Source organism: Danio rerio, chromosome 6 (assembly GCF_052040795.2).
Source record: "Danio rerio strain M-AB ecotype USA chromosome 6, GRCz13ab, whole genome shotgun sequence".
NCBI lineage: Eukaryota > Metazoa > Chordata > Actinopteri > Cypriniformes > Danionidae > Danio > Danio rerio.
The window spans coordinates 24,093,484-24,112,500 of record NC_141026.1 but is presented as its reverse complement, the minus strand read 5'-3'; the positions used below and the strand labels follow the sequence as shown (position 1 = coordinate 24,112,500).

Sequence of the window (19,017 nt, the reverse complement as noted above, 5' to 3'; positions counted from 1 at the left end):
ACAATAATATGGATAAAAAAGAAATGCTGAGATGAGGACACACGAAGCCGTGCACCCCGCCATCAATAGGATAAACCATTTTAACAAGCGATGCCATTTTAAATCAATAACTTAACGATTGACTAATTAATTAATCAATTAATTATTAACGAATTGCAAACATTTCTATTAAAAGACTTATAACAGAATAAAAACTTTGTGCTCAAATTGTTGACTATTTACTGACTGCGCCTATTTTAATCGCATTATGCTACAGGACTGAACTTAAAACAATTGAGTAAAATCGAATCTATAACAGCTTTTTAAAGATTTCTGATGAGTAAGCCTAAACTGTACGTAAACACACGGCACTATCTGCAGGCCGTTGATCGAAAGCGCATTGAATGTGTGGCCTATACGTAAACATGGGTTTAACCATTGCCCCTTATCACCCATCATGTGAATCGTTTTTTTACTTTTACATTTTGCACTGTGAATCGTTTTTTTTTTTTTTACATTTTCACAGTAGCCTATTTAGTGCCATTATGTTTTATTGAAGAAAGACTTGCTTCGTTTATTTTGATAGTTTTTTATTTTTAAATGAACTTTTAAGGTTAATATTGGTATTAGCCACCTTTTAGGATTTTGTTTCAACAATTTAGGCTTTTGTCCGACTTGCTTACTTAATATAATACTTAATAACCTTTTACGTCTTAAAATGACTCTTTATTGGGAATACTATCTTGCAAAATAACTGGTAAAATATTATGTAGGCTACTGAAATCATAGTATAGACCAAATAAAGATCACAGATCAATTTACAGGTTATTTAAGTGCTATGACACATTCTTAAGTTTGCAACGTCTAGGTTTTTCAGTTTAAAAGTAGCCTATATCAGGTTTAAATGGCAATGTGGGGACAAGAGGAGCATTTAAGTTTCACTATAATAGCCATACCTTATTTTCATCTTCACGTTATTTAGTGTTTGGTTTCATATGTTTTATCTAAATAAGGCATATTACCAATAATAATAAATATTCAAAAACGTTAGATATTTTTAACATTTTGCATTATTAGGTTTAATTATTGGGTTGAAATTTAAAATGAAAATGTAATTTAATATTTTTTGCAAAATAAAGGACAAAATATGTTTGCGCATAGCATTAACAGATATATTTAAGCCAGTAAATCCAACACATATTGCTGTATTACACGTGTGCGTTACAATGTGTTACAAATATAAACAACGTGCAATTTATAGTTGGAGTGAAATTATTTGTTCTATATTTCTACAAAATACTGCGCAAACCGGCGCAGTTAATGAGCCGATTACTTTTTACCTTTTAAATAAACGTGTACTGTTTTTTATAGTATTTTTTTAAACACAAAACTATTTTTCTTTTTACATTACGATCTGTATGCTGAAACAAGCCTATATGATTTAGTACGTCTCATTGAATATGGACAGTGCTCGTGCTTATTATTGATTCCATTTGTGCTATTTATAGACCCACGCATCAATCGCCCCACAAAAATAAAAATAAATACTAGAACTATACTAAATAAATATTGATTAAAGCTGGCGTTAAAATAAGACAAAAGAAACGTTAATTATTGTGGTTTACTTTTTAGTTTGATTTGAAAATTTGAATTTCATTTGACACTTTTTAATATGCATATTAAGTTTGTTGTACCATGGAACAAGCATACAAGGTAACTGACAATATAAGCTGATATAAGTGATAAAATTCCAAAGAAATTTACTTTACATTTCACATAATGACAAGAGGTAATATTGTGAGGCTAGTTGTGAAAAATGCCAATGTATGGTAGTTTTAATATTATTGTAGACATTGACTATAATGGGCAATATAGAGACAATAAACTAATTAAAACATATTTACAACAAATGAGAACTCCTGTGTTTTTGAATGCAGTTTTAGCTTTGTTTGACATGTCTACTGCAGGCACTCCTCTTAAAGCAGCAGTTTCACAATAAATACAGATTTCAGTGTGACAGAAAAAGTTTCATACACAATGTGGAATATTTATAACAAAAATGACTTGTATGAAGATGGAAAATATAAATCATGTTTTGTCTTTGAAGAAGCCTTCATCTGTATTACTCTCTTTGATTGTTACAGTCAGGAAGTTTGTGGTCACATCAGTAACTATAACTTTCTCCACATTTATGAAGGAGGGTCTCCAAGCATCTTCCACCCCAGGCTCTCTGAATATATGTGACACTGGGATTTTGGCAATAAGTGAAGGCTGTCTGCTGGTGGAATCACCATGTTCAAGTGTTCTTTTTTTTGAATAGTGCTTCAGGTGTTTCTGGTGAAAGTGGTTTGATTGTGGATTAGTCCTGTGGCCCAGTAAGCCTGCCTCCATTCTGCTGGAATGCAAACTCCACTGTGGAGAAATGTGCAGGGTACTCCTGCTTGGAATGACGTTGCTTTGTTTGTGTGAACAGGTAGCATCCAAGTCCTTGTGAGATATTTTAAGTCTCCCACTTATGTCAGGGCATCTCTCATCATCTTCCCCCAAACCTAACTTAGCCATTTTAGAAGGAATGCTTGCCATGGTTTCATCTGCTGCTCGTTTTACATGCTCTGGATGCAAATTGCTTATATACCCATCTGTGAAGCGTAATTTGGGCTTCCGTCCTCTCTTTTTTGGGGTAAGGCTAAATTCATCTGTGGGTCTTGGTGAGTGTGGCGAATGATGCTCTCTTGGTTCTGGGGACTGAAGCCTTACACTCTCACCACGGTTGACTGTGCTGGGAGGGAAAATGGTGGGAACCACAGCGCGAAGGCCCTCTCTCGCTCTAGGGGCTACTACAGGCTCTGGACTGGAATATGTAACATGAATGCCTCTAGTTGAGTCATTCCTAAATTCATACGACTTTGCCTTTTCTTTAGCTTGGGCCTGCAAATGGGATTTTTAAAGATTAATGCAGAATACTGTGCAGAACAGATACTGACTTTTTTACATACATAAAAAAGCTTAGTGACAGCTCAAGGATAAGTGAACATAACAAGAAAAATAAATTTCACCAAAAATATCTTGAAAAATAATGTAATTAAAAAACAAACCTTTAGGAGAAAAGTCTTGAGTTTTGGCCCTCGTTTCTTGGGACCAAATATTTCTCGCTCACGCTCCCTGAATAAAAAAACAAAAGCATGAGTGAATAATTTTTTTTGTTGTATTATCAATTATATTTTTACATTTCCATTACCTCTCTTCAAATGCGACGAAAAGACGCGGGTCTAGGATATTTTCCTCTGGTTCCCAAGTACTGTACCTGTGAAAAGAATAAGTTTCAAGTGATAAATGTTGATCTTTGGCTAAATTTAAACTACCACTTTACTGCCAGGCTAGAAGGAGACATTGTAAAAAACTTAATGGCTTAATGTACCTAAACATCAACAAGAGAAGCCCAAATTTTAGCCAAACGTGACTTGTAATTAACACTAATGTAAAAATCAAATGTTTCTACCACAGAAGTCTATTATAAGAAAAAAGCTTAACATGGCATAATGTACCTTAACAACAAGTGGGGAAAACCACTTAAAAATTTCAATCAGACTGTACTCATGACAAACACTTTTCTGTTGTCAAAAGACTGAGCTCTTATTTCTGTGATTGAAAACTATGACATTTAGCATTTTCTTCATATTAAAGTCCATTATAAAAGTAAACAGCATAGCATGGCTTAGTGTATCTTACCATGTGGGGAAAACCAAAAATATATCAAATTTTACTTGTAATTAACACAAACTACTACCAAAAGGTTAAGCCTTAATTGCGTAGATAAAGTGAACAATGTCACATTAAGCATTTTATCCCCATTAAAGTCATTATAAAAGCTTGATGTGGTTCCACCAAGAAACAATCAAAATTTCTATAAAAACACTCACAATAAACACTTTCTCCTGCCAAAAGATCAAGCTTCTATTTAGTGCATAAAGTGAACATTATCACTTTAAGAATTCTTAACGTGACTCTGTCTGGGTAAAACAAATTAAAATAAAATTCAATACTTTCTGCTGTCAGGGAATGCTCTTGTGTTCATGTCACTGACCCCCCAATAACATCCTACAGGGAGAAAGTGTAACATAATATTGTTCTCACTTCAGAAGTGAAAACAGGGCTCATTCTTCTGATTATTTAACAAGTTAGTTAGTTACTATTTACAAGTAAAAGTTGACAGAAATGTGTTTTTTGTTTAGGTACGGGTAGCTACACGTTATGCTTTTTCCTTTTAAATGTGTTATTGTTCACTCTATCTATGGAATTGCGACTTCTTTTTTCACAGATAGTGTTAATTACAAATAAGGTTGGACGGAAATTTCGGTTTCTGGTTGATGTTTAGGTACAATTAGCCACGTCAAGCGTTTTTCACCTTGTGTGTTTTAGAATAACCCGTTGACAGGGCCAGCTAAATGTTGCAGCATGTCATCTGTCAAAACCAGTGTGCAGCAATAACCAGTAGCTAACCTGTCAATGAGAATATATGGCCCTCGCAACATCTAGAAGGGCTGACAGCCATCGCTGTCACAAAACACCAAAACAAGGAACAACAGACAAAATAGGTATTACTTACTTAGGTGACCAACCCTTCCATTTCACGAGATATTCCATGTGACCCTGCGCGTGCCGTCAAACAGAAAAAAAAATCGTTAACGCTAACGAAAGCCGACGACATGAGCAGACATGTAACGTTACAGAATATGTCGACATCATTCTTGGACAACATTCCCCCACACATACCCGGCGTATTCGTCTCTTGATGATCGATTCAGCAGCAAACACCCTCTCCCCGACAGCCGACAGCTCCATGTTTTCCTTCTACCGTTAGCTTGCAGCGAAGCTAGCTGAGCGCAAGCTCTGTCCGCCTACTGCTCTAGCTTCAGAATTGCACACAGCCCATAATACTCTCACACACAACCAGACGTCATCACGTTTTTTATCATGTTGCCTTGGCACCGCTTGAGGGTGGAAACCATAAGTGGAAACATTTCGATCATTGGCTCAGCTGTTGCTAGGTTGCTTGCTTTGGGAGTGGACAGGCGGGGCTACCTGTTTGAGAAGAAGTGTGAACGCCACAGAGGGTAAACTTAATCGTATTAATTATATTATAATTAGAACATAGGGATGTATAATCATATAAACGTAAACAGAAGAAGGATTACCTATAGTTCTTCTTTTCTAAACAAACACAATCTGAGATTTGAAAGGTCATTTGCCAATAACATAAATTTTCTGCTGAGTATTCCGCGTAAATCAGATTCTCCTTTTTACATGTAGCCTTACGACAAAATTCATGTCATGAAAATGATCACACGTTATCCAGTAACGCTAGTCCACTTGGAAGTTTTAATTTCAAATTTCCCTTTCGAAAAAAAAAAAATAATAATTGACAGGTTTATATAATCATTTCATATACATATAGGTTATTTGTTATATCTTTAGGCTATTTTGCAGCCATAAGTAATTGAGACATTATAATAAAATACAAACAGCGATGATAATATTCCATTCATTAATATTGTCAAATTTTGGTTTAAAATAAAAAATTCATTCATTCATTTTCTTGTCACCTTAGACCCTTTATTAATCCGGGGTCGCCACAGCAGAATGAACCACCATCTTATCCAGCAAGTTTTTACGCAGCGGATGCCCTTCCAAACGCAACCCATCTCTGGGAAACATCCACACACACATTCACATACACACTCATACACTACGGACAATTTAGCCTATCCAATTCACCTGTACCGCATGTCTTTGGACTGTGGGGGAAACCGAAGCACCCGGAGGAAACCCACACGAAGGCAGGAAGAACATGCAAACTCCACACAGAAACGCCAACTGAGCCAAGGTTCGAACCAGCGACCCTGCGACCTTTTTGCTGTGAGGCGACAGCACTACCTACTGCGCCACTGCCTCGCCTAAAATAAAAAATACAGCACAATAATAAATTATTATTCTATAAAGGAAATAGAAAAGGCAGTCCTAAACAATTTATGTTTATCAAGTCTAGATAATTGCTATTAATAAACCATAATGTTAATGTAAATATTCGTTGATTGTTTGTAATGAACCAATCAAGGCCAATTTATAAAAAGCAACTATAGAGCCTTTTTGGAGAATAGCTTGCCAAATTATACATTTTTTTGGTGACAACAAATAAAATAGCCTTTTTTTATTACAAATAAAACTAACAAATAGCCTATTGTGGATATTATCTCTTCCAAAAAATTAACACAAAAAATAATTTAAGGAAGGTTTTTTTTTTTGTCTTTTCATTGGTCCCGTATGAGATGTCAAACAGTGGTGCGGCAGCCATTTGTGTGATCGAACTATGCTGTCAGCAGGGATGGGCAAAAATACATTGAAATACATTTCTTCGCAAACCTTACTTCAATAGGCATATTTGATCAATCCCTTCACCATTAAACTGACTTTCTCTTTCATTTTAGCATTCATTTTGTACAAATTTCATACAGAAAATCCTGTCTTGAAGATGATCTGTTAAATCACTCTAAAAACATTCTAATGCAGATGATGAGTTAATAATATAGTACTATTTATCTTTATTGTGTTTCCATCCATTGCATGGCCAATGAAATTGCAACCATCGCCTAACAGTCTTATATTTTAAAGGGTGATATATAAAGATGTTAAATTATTTATTTTTGTTCAATAAATGTAGTTTTTAAAATCTTCAATACTTAATGTAAAACCACGATGTCTGAAAGCTACTAAAACTAGTATGTTGTTTGTCTTATTTTCTTGGCATCTACATCAGCAATCCATCTAAAACTACTATTACTACTATACTGATTTGTACAGTAAACTCATTATTCCCAGATGTTTTCAGTTCATCTTTAACTGAAACAGTCTATTTACCCTATAAGTGAACACTACAATCTTTAGGTGTTTTATATTTCTAAACATTCTCTGCATTTCCACCTGCAGCACTGAGACTGAGAATGATTATGGGCTGAAGGCTTCACATACTGTTCTTAAGAACTGATATTTTATCTCATTTCTTCAGCAAAGATGCTGATCCAAATTGTACACTAAACTGTCATTACAGATTACTGGTCTTAGCATTGTGTAGTATACTATTTTTAATGATTGTGGACTTGTTTCCAAATCTACCCATGCCATTTATCAGTTATTTCCTTTGGGCCCTATCATACACCTGGTGCAATAAGTTGCAAGACGGGTTTGCCTCGACATTTTGCTATTTTCAGACCAGCGCAACCTTAATTTTCCCGTTTTGCACCACGTTGTTTAAATAGTAAATTCACTTGTGCCACTCTGTGGACTCATGGGTGTTCCGGTCTAGAAAAGAGGTGTGTTAAGGCGCATTGTTGTAGCATTGCTATTTTGATAATACACACAGGATGTACAGCAATACACAGATATCTTACACAAATATCTTTACATATAAAAACAATTAAACAATTAAAATGTTACAAAAAATATTTTCTACATAAATATAAAAACCACTGCCTCCAGGCCTTCTTTACCTCGAGGGGCTTTTTCAGTGTATTCTTGACTATCTGCATTTGTAAAATATTATTATTATTAGCAGTATTATTTATTATATGCACCTTTATATTTGTTTTAATAAAAGCAAGTTTAGATTTATCCACCTGTGGGGTTTTAGAGAAGTCTGCATCACCATATGGGACTTAAGAACAGGATGTATGTTTGGATATTACTCAGTTTATTGACTACACTTCGTTATTAATGTACATTTATCCATTTGCTCGAAATAAGAACTGAATTTAGTTTTAAAACCTTAATATAAATCTTTGTGCTCAACAAACTAAATTAAATATATAGGCTGATGGGTGTCTTCATGTCCAACACCGTTTTCTTACTCCAACCAAAGTAAAGGAGTAAAGAAAAAGTAAAGAGGCTGAATGGATGAGGCACATTCTCTATTTTTGCTGCAGATGGTCTGTTTAACTGTTTTCTCGTTAGTGAAGTGTTCAGTTTTTCCATTAAGTTCATCCACTTACAAATTCACTATGTACATAGTAAATGCACCACGGTGGGACGCAACTGACTCTTAAAGGGAATGGGAGATAGGACTCTGATTGGTGTAATGCACGTTATGCTCAAAACACACCCAGAACTCATTAAGAGAATAAGCACAACCCTGTTAGATCATGTGCCATGGCACAAACCATATTTTTCTGTCATTAAAATATCACAAGTGGATTTGGACACACCCTAAATGCTTTTGCGCCATGATTTAGACTCCGCACCTACATGGTTAAAATTGAACCCTTTATGTGTGTTGCATAATTTCCATTCGTACTTTAAGCACTGACAACCATCTTAATCAATTTTCTGTTCAGGTGTCAAGCCTATAGGCAAATAACTGAGAAAGCATCAATCTGAAGCACCATTGTTTATAATGTCTAAATGTATATTTCTTACAACGTATTTTACAGTATTTTAAAATACAAACAAGACACTAAAGTGTTTTGATACAAAATACTAACCCATTTTCATCAACTCCATAAAATTCAAAGGACAATTTTTTTTTTTTGTAATTAAAATACATATTTTAAATACATCAGAAATACTGCCCATCTCTGGCTGTCAGTCTCATAGACATTATATAATGTCAATGGCATAATTTCAAAGAACTGTTATAATGTCAAGAACTGTCATAATTCAAAAGTACTGTTCTCTACTAATAACACCATACTTCAGCCTGTTGTTTCTCCACCAATTTCTTCATCTGTTGATAGCTGTGAAAAATTTCTGCATTTTTTTGCTAATAAGATTGTTGGAATTCGTTCACAGATTTCACCTGCAGTCAGTGTTTCTAAAATTTCTGTTGCCGACCTTAAAAAATCTAGCCAGCTTAATTCCTGTGTCTCTGTCACAACTTAATGTCATTGTTGCACATATGAAGCCTTCTGGTTTGTCCTGTGATGTCATTCCTGCCACCTTATTTAAGGAGGCGATGCGCTCAATTGGTCCAAGTGTGCTTTCAATCATAAATAGTAATCTCTCTACTGGTATCGTTCCTAGTAGTTTTAAACATGCTGTTATTCAGCCCCTGCTAAAGAAAGCAAATCTTGATGCTTCAGACATGAAGAATTTTCGCCCTATATTTCTAAATTGCCTTTTATCTCAAAGATTTTAGAGAAGGCTGTGTCTGTACAACTAAATGAGTTTCTGGCTAATAATAATATTTTTGATAAGTTTCAGTCTGGTTTTAGAGCTCGTCATAGCACAGAGTCCGCTCTATTGAGGGTTTCAAACGATATTTTGTTGGAGGTTGATTCAGGTAGCCCTGTTGTTCTTGTACTGTTGGATCTCACTGCTGCTTTTGATACAGTGGATGATGACATTCTCACTGATCGGCTTAGAGAACACACTGGTATCCAGGGTCTGGCCTTAGATTGGTTCCCCTCATATCTGAAGGATAGAACTATATCAGTCAGTTTTGGCAACTCCTCTTCATTTGTCATGCAATTAATGTGTGGGGTTCCGCAAGGCTCAATACTGGGTCCTGTTTTGTTCTCCCTTTACTTCCGTTAGGAAAAATTTTTGAAAAGCATGGCATAAATTACCATCTATATGCTGATGACTCTCAAATCTACTTCCCTATAAAATCTAGGGATCAGTCCTTCCTTCAGGCTTTGCTTAATTGTTTGGCTGAGGTGAAGTGTTGGTTGGCAAATAACTTTCTCCAACTGAATGAAGACAAGTGCGAATTTATTGTTTTTGGCCTAAAAGGTTCGGATTCTAATGGCAATCTGTCATTGCTTCCTGGGAAAATACATTCCTCTGTAAAGAGTCTTGGTGTCATCTTTGACTCTGAGCTAAAATTTGATCGGCAAATTAATGCTGTTGTCAAAAATAGTTTTTTCTTTTTTAGATATATTGCCAAGCTAAAGTTTGTCCTCTCTTTCGGTGATTTGGAGAAGGTTGTTCATGCTTTTATCTCTTCTCATCTGGACTATTGCAACGCATTGTATCTGGGTGTGAGTCAGGCCTCTCTCTTTCACGACTGCAGCTAGTCCAGAACGCAGCTGCCAGGCTTTTAACAGGCACAAAAAAACAAGAACACATTACACCTGTACTTGTTTCTCTACACTGGCTGCCAATCCAGTTTAGAATTCAGTACAAAGTTTTGTTGTATGTTTTTAAATCCCTCCATGGCCTGGCCCCTGAGTATATTTCTGAGCTAATAGCAACAACCTGTGAGATCTCTTTGCTCTATGGATTGTCTCTATTTGCAAGTTCCTAGATCACACTTAAAATGTCGAGGTGATAGAGCTTTCTTTGTAGCAGACTCTGGAACGATCTTCCACTCTCTTTAAGAACAGCTCAAACTTTTGAGTCTTTTCAGAGGTCACTGAAAACACACTTATTTTCTTTAGCTTTTAATCATGTGATGTGAGTTTATGTGTTTTGGTTTTATGTATATTTTACATGCGTTTTATGTGTTTTATGTACAGCACTTTGTTAATCATTGTGATTTGTGAAAGTGTAATATAAATAAAGTGGAAAAAAAAGGTCAATCTGTTGTGATACTGAAATAGCTGATGTTGTGTTGCTTCAGTAGCTCCTGTTAACGTAACTACTTTTCATTGCGTAATAGTGTGCTAATGTAATTAATAATAATATGCTTTACCAACAGACTATATCCAGTTCCATGATCATGCTTGAGCTATCCCAGTTAGCCATAATACGTGATTGTTATGTAACTGCTATGTATCAGTTTAGTGGCTAATTCGTACAAATTCGTACGAGTTCGGTCGTACAAAAATGTACAATTTTAAAAAGGAGGCGTGGCACCCAACCTCACCCCTAACCCCAACTGTCATTGGGTGATGAGCAAATCGTATTAAATTGTACGAATTAGATTGTACGAATTCATACGAATTAGCCACTAAATCAAAAAGTTACGAATTGCCGTGAGATTGCGTTGATTTTGACAGCCACAATTTTGTTCTATCGTGACAACTGGAAATACAAAAATTCCCAGTTTCTACAATGCAAATTCATAACGTGGGCGTGGCCAGTTTGGTCATATTCAGGGCGGATGACTCATACACAAAATTAGGCAAATCCAATTTCTTACCTTCAGTCAGGGATCAAAAATAGCTTGGGCCATTAAGTAGACATTTACTCAGAACCAATGAATTCAATGAATCTAATTCTCTGCTTTACAAAAATAAACCTTAAGGTTATGGTAAGTAATTGCCTGGCAATGTCAATAAATTAACTGGTAATTTCACTTTTCTGGTTGTCACGACATAATTACACTGTAAAAAACAGTTATGCAATTGTACCATTTTATTTAACTTTTTTTTTCCACATTTTTCTGAAATACACCCCTAAAATATTTTAGAAGATTTTTAGTACACACACAGGGTCTTTATATTTTATATATTTAACATATTATATTTTTTGACTAATTATTTTGTGAAATAAATCAACCAGTTTTCTTCAGACTGTCCATTCTCATAGTGTTAAGGTTTAATCATTAAAACAAATATCAAAACTGACCCCTGGTGGCGATTGTGTAGTAATTATTTTTTTATTTATTTTTTGGGACATTGTGCACTAGGATTCTGTTGTACATTGTTGTACTCCTGTAATATTCTTGTGGTGGAGTGTGTGGTATTACTTTCATATTTCAGTAAATATTACAGGATTCTGTTTTACATGATTTAATACTCCAGTAATATTCTTGTGGTAAATGTGACAAACCATAAATAGTTGTGGGATTATATTGACATTTTTTGAAAAGCAAAAGTGTTAAAAAATAATAAAATAAAATAAAATTATATATATATATATATATATATATATATATATATATATATATATATATATATATATATATATATATATATATATATATATATATATATATATAGCTTGTTATGAGCTGTTCTTTAAAAGACTTTACTCCTATGTCTGGGAAAGCACACCTCACCTTTCCTGCAAGGGAAAATTGCACATCTTGGCTGTATAGTGAAAGTTGTGGGGCTGATCATCTGGTTGCATTGTGTTCAGTAGGCTATTTTTTATACTCAATTCAATTCAATTTAATTGAAAGTAAAAGAAAAAAACCTTGAGTGAAACCAGGCTCAGTTAGGCACAACCATTTTTCCTCTGACCAAACTTCTTGTGCAGATAAGCATATGAAATGGCACCTTTATCAGTTTTTTATCAATGTTGTGGTCACATCAGTCCAATCTTGAACAAAATTAAGTCACAACGGCAGGGAAAAAAGTTACGTCGATCCCTGAAGAGTGTAATTTCTCATCAATCAGTGATCTTACATTCATGAATTAGCTGAAGACAATGCAATTTAACATTTGTAATTGTGATTATCAATGCCGTTTTATTATCGTTTACCAGCCACTGTGACTTGTGGTCTTCCAAAGTTGCTAGCCATTCAGCATTTACACTCTCCTTTTTGTTGTTAGGAAATATTATTCCAAATAATTTTGTCTTTATGTTTTTCTTTACAGTATTTCATATAGTCAGACTCAGCATTTAAACAATTATTTAAGACAAGGGGTGAGTCAAAAGTAGATCAGTAGAATTAATCTAATATGACATTATGGGCGATTGCACATCTCGTCAGTATCATGATCACTGATAACCAGCTGGTTAGTCTACTGATTCTTTGACATCATAGCTACACACATCCATACACTGTAAAATCTAATAGTCAAATTTATTAAATGAAATCAGTGTGGTTAACTCAAAATTGACTGGAAGTAAGTTCTACTTATTCGAAAAGCATGTTAAATTCAGTGTTGAATTAATGAGTTAATTAAGTGATAAAGTAAGTGGAATAAATATTAATAATGTTAATAAGCAGAATTACTGAAGAAACAAAACTACATCTGACTTTAGTCACAGCCTTAAAAGAAATAAAACACAGTCAGTCCCCTAAAATTTCAGCAGAGGGTCATTAATCTACTCAACAAATAACTATTTTAAGTTGTGTCAGTTCATTGGCTAATTTGTATGAATATGTACGAGTTCAGTTGTATGAAAAATTTACATTTTTAAAAAGAAGGCGTGTCACCCAACTCAAAATTTACATTATAATATATAGTATAATATATATAACACTGTTAGTAGCTATATTATTCTGATGCATGTGGATATACTAGGCTTGCTATTTATTTGTTATAATATTTACTGGAGAAAATATTTATATTTACTGTATGTTGTATACATGATAATACAATATTATGATTGTTTTCAATAATATTCAGCAAAAAAGAATACAATAAATGAAAGCTGTTGGAATATGAGTTGTGGTAAATTATCTATAAGGTGTTATTTATAAGTTCTGTGTTAAAGCTCATAATGCTGCAACACCAATTCAATTATTTCAAACAAAAAAATATTAATTATAAAGAAAGTTTTAAATTTGAAGTTTTTCAGGTGGATCCACTGTTGAGACGTTGTTGCAATTTTTGTTGGACGTTGTTGCGTTTTTTTTTTAAGTACCTTAAAAAATATTTTTTTCCAAATTGTTTTTTACAGCACTTCAAGTTGAGCTATTTTAAGAAAAGAAAATCAGTCAAATATTTTTTTTACAGGTTTGTCATAATGCGTGCAGCGGAGGGTTAAGGTAGCTCATTGTTATGCGATTTATCTTGTATGTGGGATTTGATTGGACAGGAATCACAAGACTGATTTTTCTAATCCCCATAGACAGGAAAAATAAAGTAGTGACTGCAGGTTGAAGTAAAGTAGTGGAGTAAAATTACCAATACTGCACTAACAATGTACTTAAAGGAAAGTAAAAGTACACATTTTTAAAACTCCTTAGTAAAATACAATTTCTGAGAAAAACTACTCAATTACAGTAATTTGAGTATTTGTAATTTGTTACTTTATACCCCTGATCATAACCCATGACCAATATATTGACACCAATAATAAAACAAACATAAAAAACTAATATTAAACAAATTTATTTTTTTTTCAAACACAATTTTGCCTGACATTTATATGTGAACTGCGTCATGTGCATTTGAATTATTGTGCAATTGTGGGTAGCTCTCTGTGCATTTGTAGATCACTCTGTGTATTTGTGGATTTTGAGACTTTTCTTTCATCGAAACGAACATCATTCATTCGTTCATTTTCTTTTTGGCTTAGTCCCTTTATTAATCTGGGGTAGCCACAGCGGAATGAACCGCCAACTTATCCAGCATATGTTTTACGCAGCGGATACCTTCCAGCTGCAACCCATCCCTGGGAAAACCAACATTCACACTCATACACTACAGACAATTTTAGCCTACCCAATTCGCCTGTACCGCATGTCTTTGTACTGCGGGGGAAACCAGAGCACCTGGAGGAAACCCACACGAGCGCGGAGAGAACATGCAAACAGAAAAAGAGAACTGACCCAGCTGAGGCTCGAACTAGCGACCTTCTTACTGTGAGGCAACAGCACTTCCTACTGTGCCACTGCATCGCCCTCGAGACGAACACTAATCCACAAATAGATGGACTCCACCCACTTTCTACTCAAACAAATCAGATACTGCCCACGTGGTGCTGACCAATCGTTGGTCATTCTTGCTCTTGCTTATTTTGTTGGAAATCTATCCATCCATCAGGGACATATATTTTTAGTTGGGAAAAGTGTTTTCAATTCTCTAATAGTCTCTGAAATTCATTTCAGCAAACTTTTGTTCTTATATTGTCCATTATAACCATAAACATTCAGAAGAATCAGTGGAGTACCTTCAATCACAAAAACTGCAGCATTTCAGTGTCTATCCTTATCTTCTTCAACTTTAACTACTTTCCTAGGACAGTTATTCGACAGCAGATCTATTAGATCCATGACTAAACAGTATGGTATCACCCCATTGGTTTCTCCAAAAGGTTGAGTCCTCTGTACTGGATTGTGTTTCTTGCTAGAAAATATACTGTGCCTGTTGACTTTTGGGTGACGCAGTGGCGCAATAGGTACTGCTGTCAGCTCACAGCAAGACGGTCGCTGGTGGCATTTCTTTGTGGTGTTTGCATGTTCTCCCTGCAGTCGTGTGGGTTTCCTCCGGGTGCTCCGGTTTCCCCACAGTACAAACACATGCGGTGCAGGTTAATTGGGTAGGCTAAATTGTCGGTAGTGTATAAGTGTGTTCATTCGACTAAGCCGACAAGAAAATGAATGAATGAATGAATGTTGACTTTTGCAAAATAAATAAATTGCTTTTCTCCTAATACTGTCTTTAAGCCTACAGGTATTTAACAAAATAAAATCAATTCTAGAACAAAATGTAAACATGTTATTTACTTACACTACAAGCAGCTTCAACAACAATAGTTTTGTTGGTCCCTCTAAATATGACCACATGACTCGTTTGTCTACAATAGTAGTTCCCATCAAATATTTCTTATGCATTTCCTCTCTCAATCTGAACATTTTCTACCCAAAAGGCCTACGAAAAAAATGCTTTTGCTTTTTTGTTATGTTCTGATCTCTTGCTTTTTCAGTCTTTTCGTCACAGCATCTCTCGTGGCATTTTGTACTAAAAACTGATTGGAAACTTTTGGAGGGCCCAAACTACAAAACCAAACTTAATGTAATGATGACATAGTACCATTTAGCAACTTTTAGCAACAAATTCTTCTTCCTTTAGCAACTTCCACTGAGTGTTAGTTGTTTCGTTTAGAGTGCGTGTGCCTGTGCTGAATGCAGGCTAAAGACATGTGAGTTTATCGGATCAGATCACTCGTGGCCTCAAGTTCTTACTGCTAGTTTTTACCACAAGATGTCAAAAATAATAAAATTATAAAGCTGTGCATGCTGTACATTGAACTGATATCGCAACATGAATTCCAGCTCCAACCTGTAAAAACACATAAGTCTCAAAATGATATCTCTTTGAACCCTATTGGTAATTTGATAACTATAGGCACTTTTAACTTATTGTAATATCAAATTTCATACATCCAAGTGTTTTCCCTCATGTTTGTCTGCTTTGCACGAGATCTAATATCTCGTCAACCCTACAACCCACATGTTTTAACATACAAAAACAATGATATTGTATTTTATTCTTAAAATATAATGTGCTTCAATTATGTAAGAAAAAGGTAGGTTTTTGAAGGAACTGCTCTTAAAAGGAATGATTAGTCCAGAACATATTATTCATTCACAACATAAACCATTAAAAATAGAACATTTAGACTTTTTTCAAATATAAAAACGGTGTATATATATTGGCAACAGGAGGAATCAAACATAACGACTGCGGATTCTTAAGCAAAAGGCCCAGAGGGTGCTTAATTTACTAAAGGATCTAGGATATGTAAGTGCAATGAAGGAGAGTAGTGTTCGGGAGGTTTCTGGATAGTGAGTGTGGGTGTTCTCCAGGGTGTGCAAAAGGGGTGCAGTCTGGTAAAGGTAAGGATGCCAATCTTATCTATATCTATATTATTTTCACATGTATTTATTACTTGACTAAAATTCCTTGTACTTGTAATTTTACTTGATATATATACATTACTTGATGTATAAATTTCAATTACCCATGTCCAGCTCTGGTAAAGTATCAGAAGTACATGATATCATTAGAACAGAGCAAAAATCAAGATCATTGTTAGGTTTAATTTACAAAGCCTGGATTAAGCTGGACATAGCTGGTTTTGGCTGGTCTCCCAGCCTGGTTAGGTTGGACAGGACCAGGCTGGAAATGGCCAATCCCTTCTAAAATCAGGCTGGTCGACCAGCTAAAACCAGCCAACCAGCTATATATGCCTAAATATCTGGGTGTCATGCCTCATCACTCTGTTGGGGAGCACATTAATGATGCATACAATTTAACCATCCATCTACCATTCATTGGTCTGTTTTTGTAGGATTTATTAACATTCTTGAGATTAATAGATTGCTTGCTGACATTTCTCATGGAAAAGTATAGAGTTAATGAAAAGCTTTATACTGCTGCTTGACTTGTTTTTTTAGATGAGCAGAAGGATACATCAATTGTAAAAATCTTTACATAATTAAATAAATATATTTAAAACATGTCACAGGATTTGTAGAAAAAAAATATACAACAATAAAATAGAACATTAGCTACACAAGTTACACATTTCCAGTTTTAAATTGACTGTAATAAGTTAAACAATACACGAGAGTAAACAAAAGCCAATATACTTTACAACATATTAAAGACAGCTTGGTCTAGCAGAATGATAAATTTGTTTAAATTTCAAGCTGAAAATGTTGATTTGGTGCTCCAATATTAACATTGATATCATTAATAAGATTGAAAAAAGTCGCTCTACTGAATATTTTTGAAAGAATTTGCTGAATAAAAGAGCAGCATTTATTTAAAATTGTAGCAATATACAAGTCTAGAGTATTATTAACTTCCATCAATTGCCATTACTGTATATGTAAGAAATATTTATATGCATTACAGTATCGTACTGTCCTCAAACTTTTAAAAGATAGTGTAGTTATAGTTGTCCTCCCCAAAAACAAAATTTACCTCACCATTTCTTCTGCATGTTTTAAACTTTTAGGAGTTTATAAACACAAAATAAGACATTTTGAAAAATGCTGGTACCCATTGATTCCAAAGTAGAAAAAAAAACCGTAGCTCTGTAGCAGTCCTCCATTTTTGCCATAAACTCCTATTGTTACCTCACCATGGATCTGACTCAACCCACACAATCTTGTTCTGTTCCTCTGTTACCACAGTTTTAAGAGTGTCCACTAGGGTGGCGGTGTCGTGCCAGCTTTCTGGCGGAATACTTCGGTAAAGGCAGGGCAGTTTATCTAGAAGTGGCTCCTCGCTGCAGGAACACTCCAGCACCTGAGATTCAGTAACGCTGTTCTGCCGTAGTTTGTGTCTGCAATAAAAAATATCTAAATAAATATTATTACTCTCAGAGTAGCATTTTGATGATTGTTATTCAGAGTTTATTAAAAGGGAATGATTTTGATTGTACATTTGTTGGCAGCAATACATCCCTAAATCAAAAGCTCCACTTACTCACATGTGCATGTTTAATCATGACAAAAGCTGCAATAATAATAATAAGAAGAAGAACAACAACAACAACACAGCTTTAAGACATTAGTGCAACATAACGGAGATCCCCTCAGCCCTGGAATTCTGCTTCATAAGACTCCTCTTTCACTCTTTTGTCCCCTATTATATACAGCATCAACATGTTGCTTTTAGGGGCTTGCCCATGAGACCAATGTAAATCTACTGTACTGGCCTTAAACACACATTTTACTGGATCCGGATTAAGTAAACTTTTCCTTGCAGTTATACCTTCAAAATCAAACAATCCAAACACCTCACAACATACAAAGGCAAAGACAAAATTTTTGTTCAGTGGACTTGCAAATTGAATACCTTTAGTGTAACTTTAATGTACCTTTTGAGTCTTCGTTATCAGGAAATGCAGCCCAGGCCATTACTAGGCCAAGTTATTGGTCTGAAAATGTCCATGTGTGACCATTGATAAAATGATAGTACCTCAATCTGCGGAGACTTCTCTCTGTTGATATGATGTAGACAATGATGGGGAAGATTTCAGCACGATGGAGACGACACACACAGTCCAAACCAAAAGGTAAAACACAGTGAGTACCCTATTAAATATACCAAATGTTAGATCATAGTGTTGTGGACAGAGATGTAACTTACAGTATGTAGACAAATATGGCTTATGTGTTGTAACTGTACAATAACTATAATTATTTTAGAAAGTAATACAGTACATGGAACTTTTAAAGCCTGAATACCTTTTTGTCCTACTGGAATCACATGGCAGGTATGAGTGCAAAATGTATTTTTGGGGTCAATAAAACTAGTTAAAAAATACCATTTTAATACAATAAATTGAATACGAGTTCAGTTCAATTCTTTAAATTTCACCTCTGACCTTATTTTTACAGAGCATATTTCTAGGCTTTGTTGGCTTTCAGCTACTGCAATTCCTATTACTGCACCGTATTATTGAAAAATC

General features: G+C 34.8%; 3 protein-coding genes across 4 annotated transcripts in view; 1 reads left to right on the top strand and 2 right to left on the bottom strand.

The window, feature by feature from the left end:
• si:dkey-31g6.6 overlaps window positions 1-184 on the top strand; it is a 2,302-nt gene extending 2,118 nt beyond the window's left edge. Inside the window, 1 exon segment of the mRNA NM_001302748.1 lies at window positions 1-184. This exon segment is cut by the window's left edge and continues 40 nt beyond it. The gene's annotated coding sequence lies outside the window, so the exon portion shown is untranslated.
• Window positions 185-1,586: 1,402 nt separating this feature from the next.
• cbx8b (chromobox homolog 8b) lies at window positions 1,587-4,888 on the bottom strand. The gene is given in 5 exon segments (NM_001024415.2): window positions 1,587-2,907; window positions 3,075-3,141; window positions 3,218-3,283; window positions 4,586-4,629; window positions 4,753-4,888. Coding segments are annotated over 5 exon segments (1,086 nt in total). The 5' UTR covers window positions 4,822-4,888; the 3' UTR covers window positions 1,587-2,067.
• An 11,985-nt stretch (window positions 4,889-16,873) lies between these two features.
• ccdc40 (coiled-coil domain 40 molecular ruler complex subunit) overlaps window positions 16,874-19,017 on the bottom strand; it is a 73,842-nt gene continuing 71,698 nt past the window's right edge. For both annotated transcript variants that reach the window (XM_087255889.1, XM_087255890.1), the window contains 2 exons: window positions 18,525-18,640; window positions 16,874-17,886 (listed from right to left, as the gene is read on the bottom strand). In XM_087255889.1, the coding sequence (XP_087112015.1) occupies window positions 17,679-17,886; window positions 18,525-18,640 (324 nt within the window). In that variant the 3' untranslated portion in view covers window positions 16,874-17,678. The remainder of the gene's footprint in view (window positions 17,887-18,524; window positions 18,641-19,017) is intronic.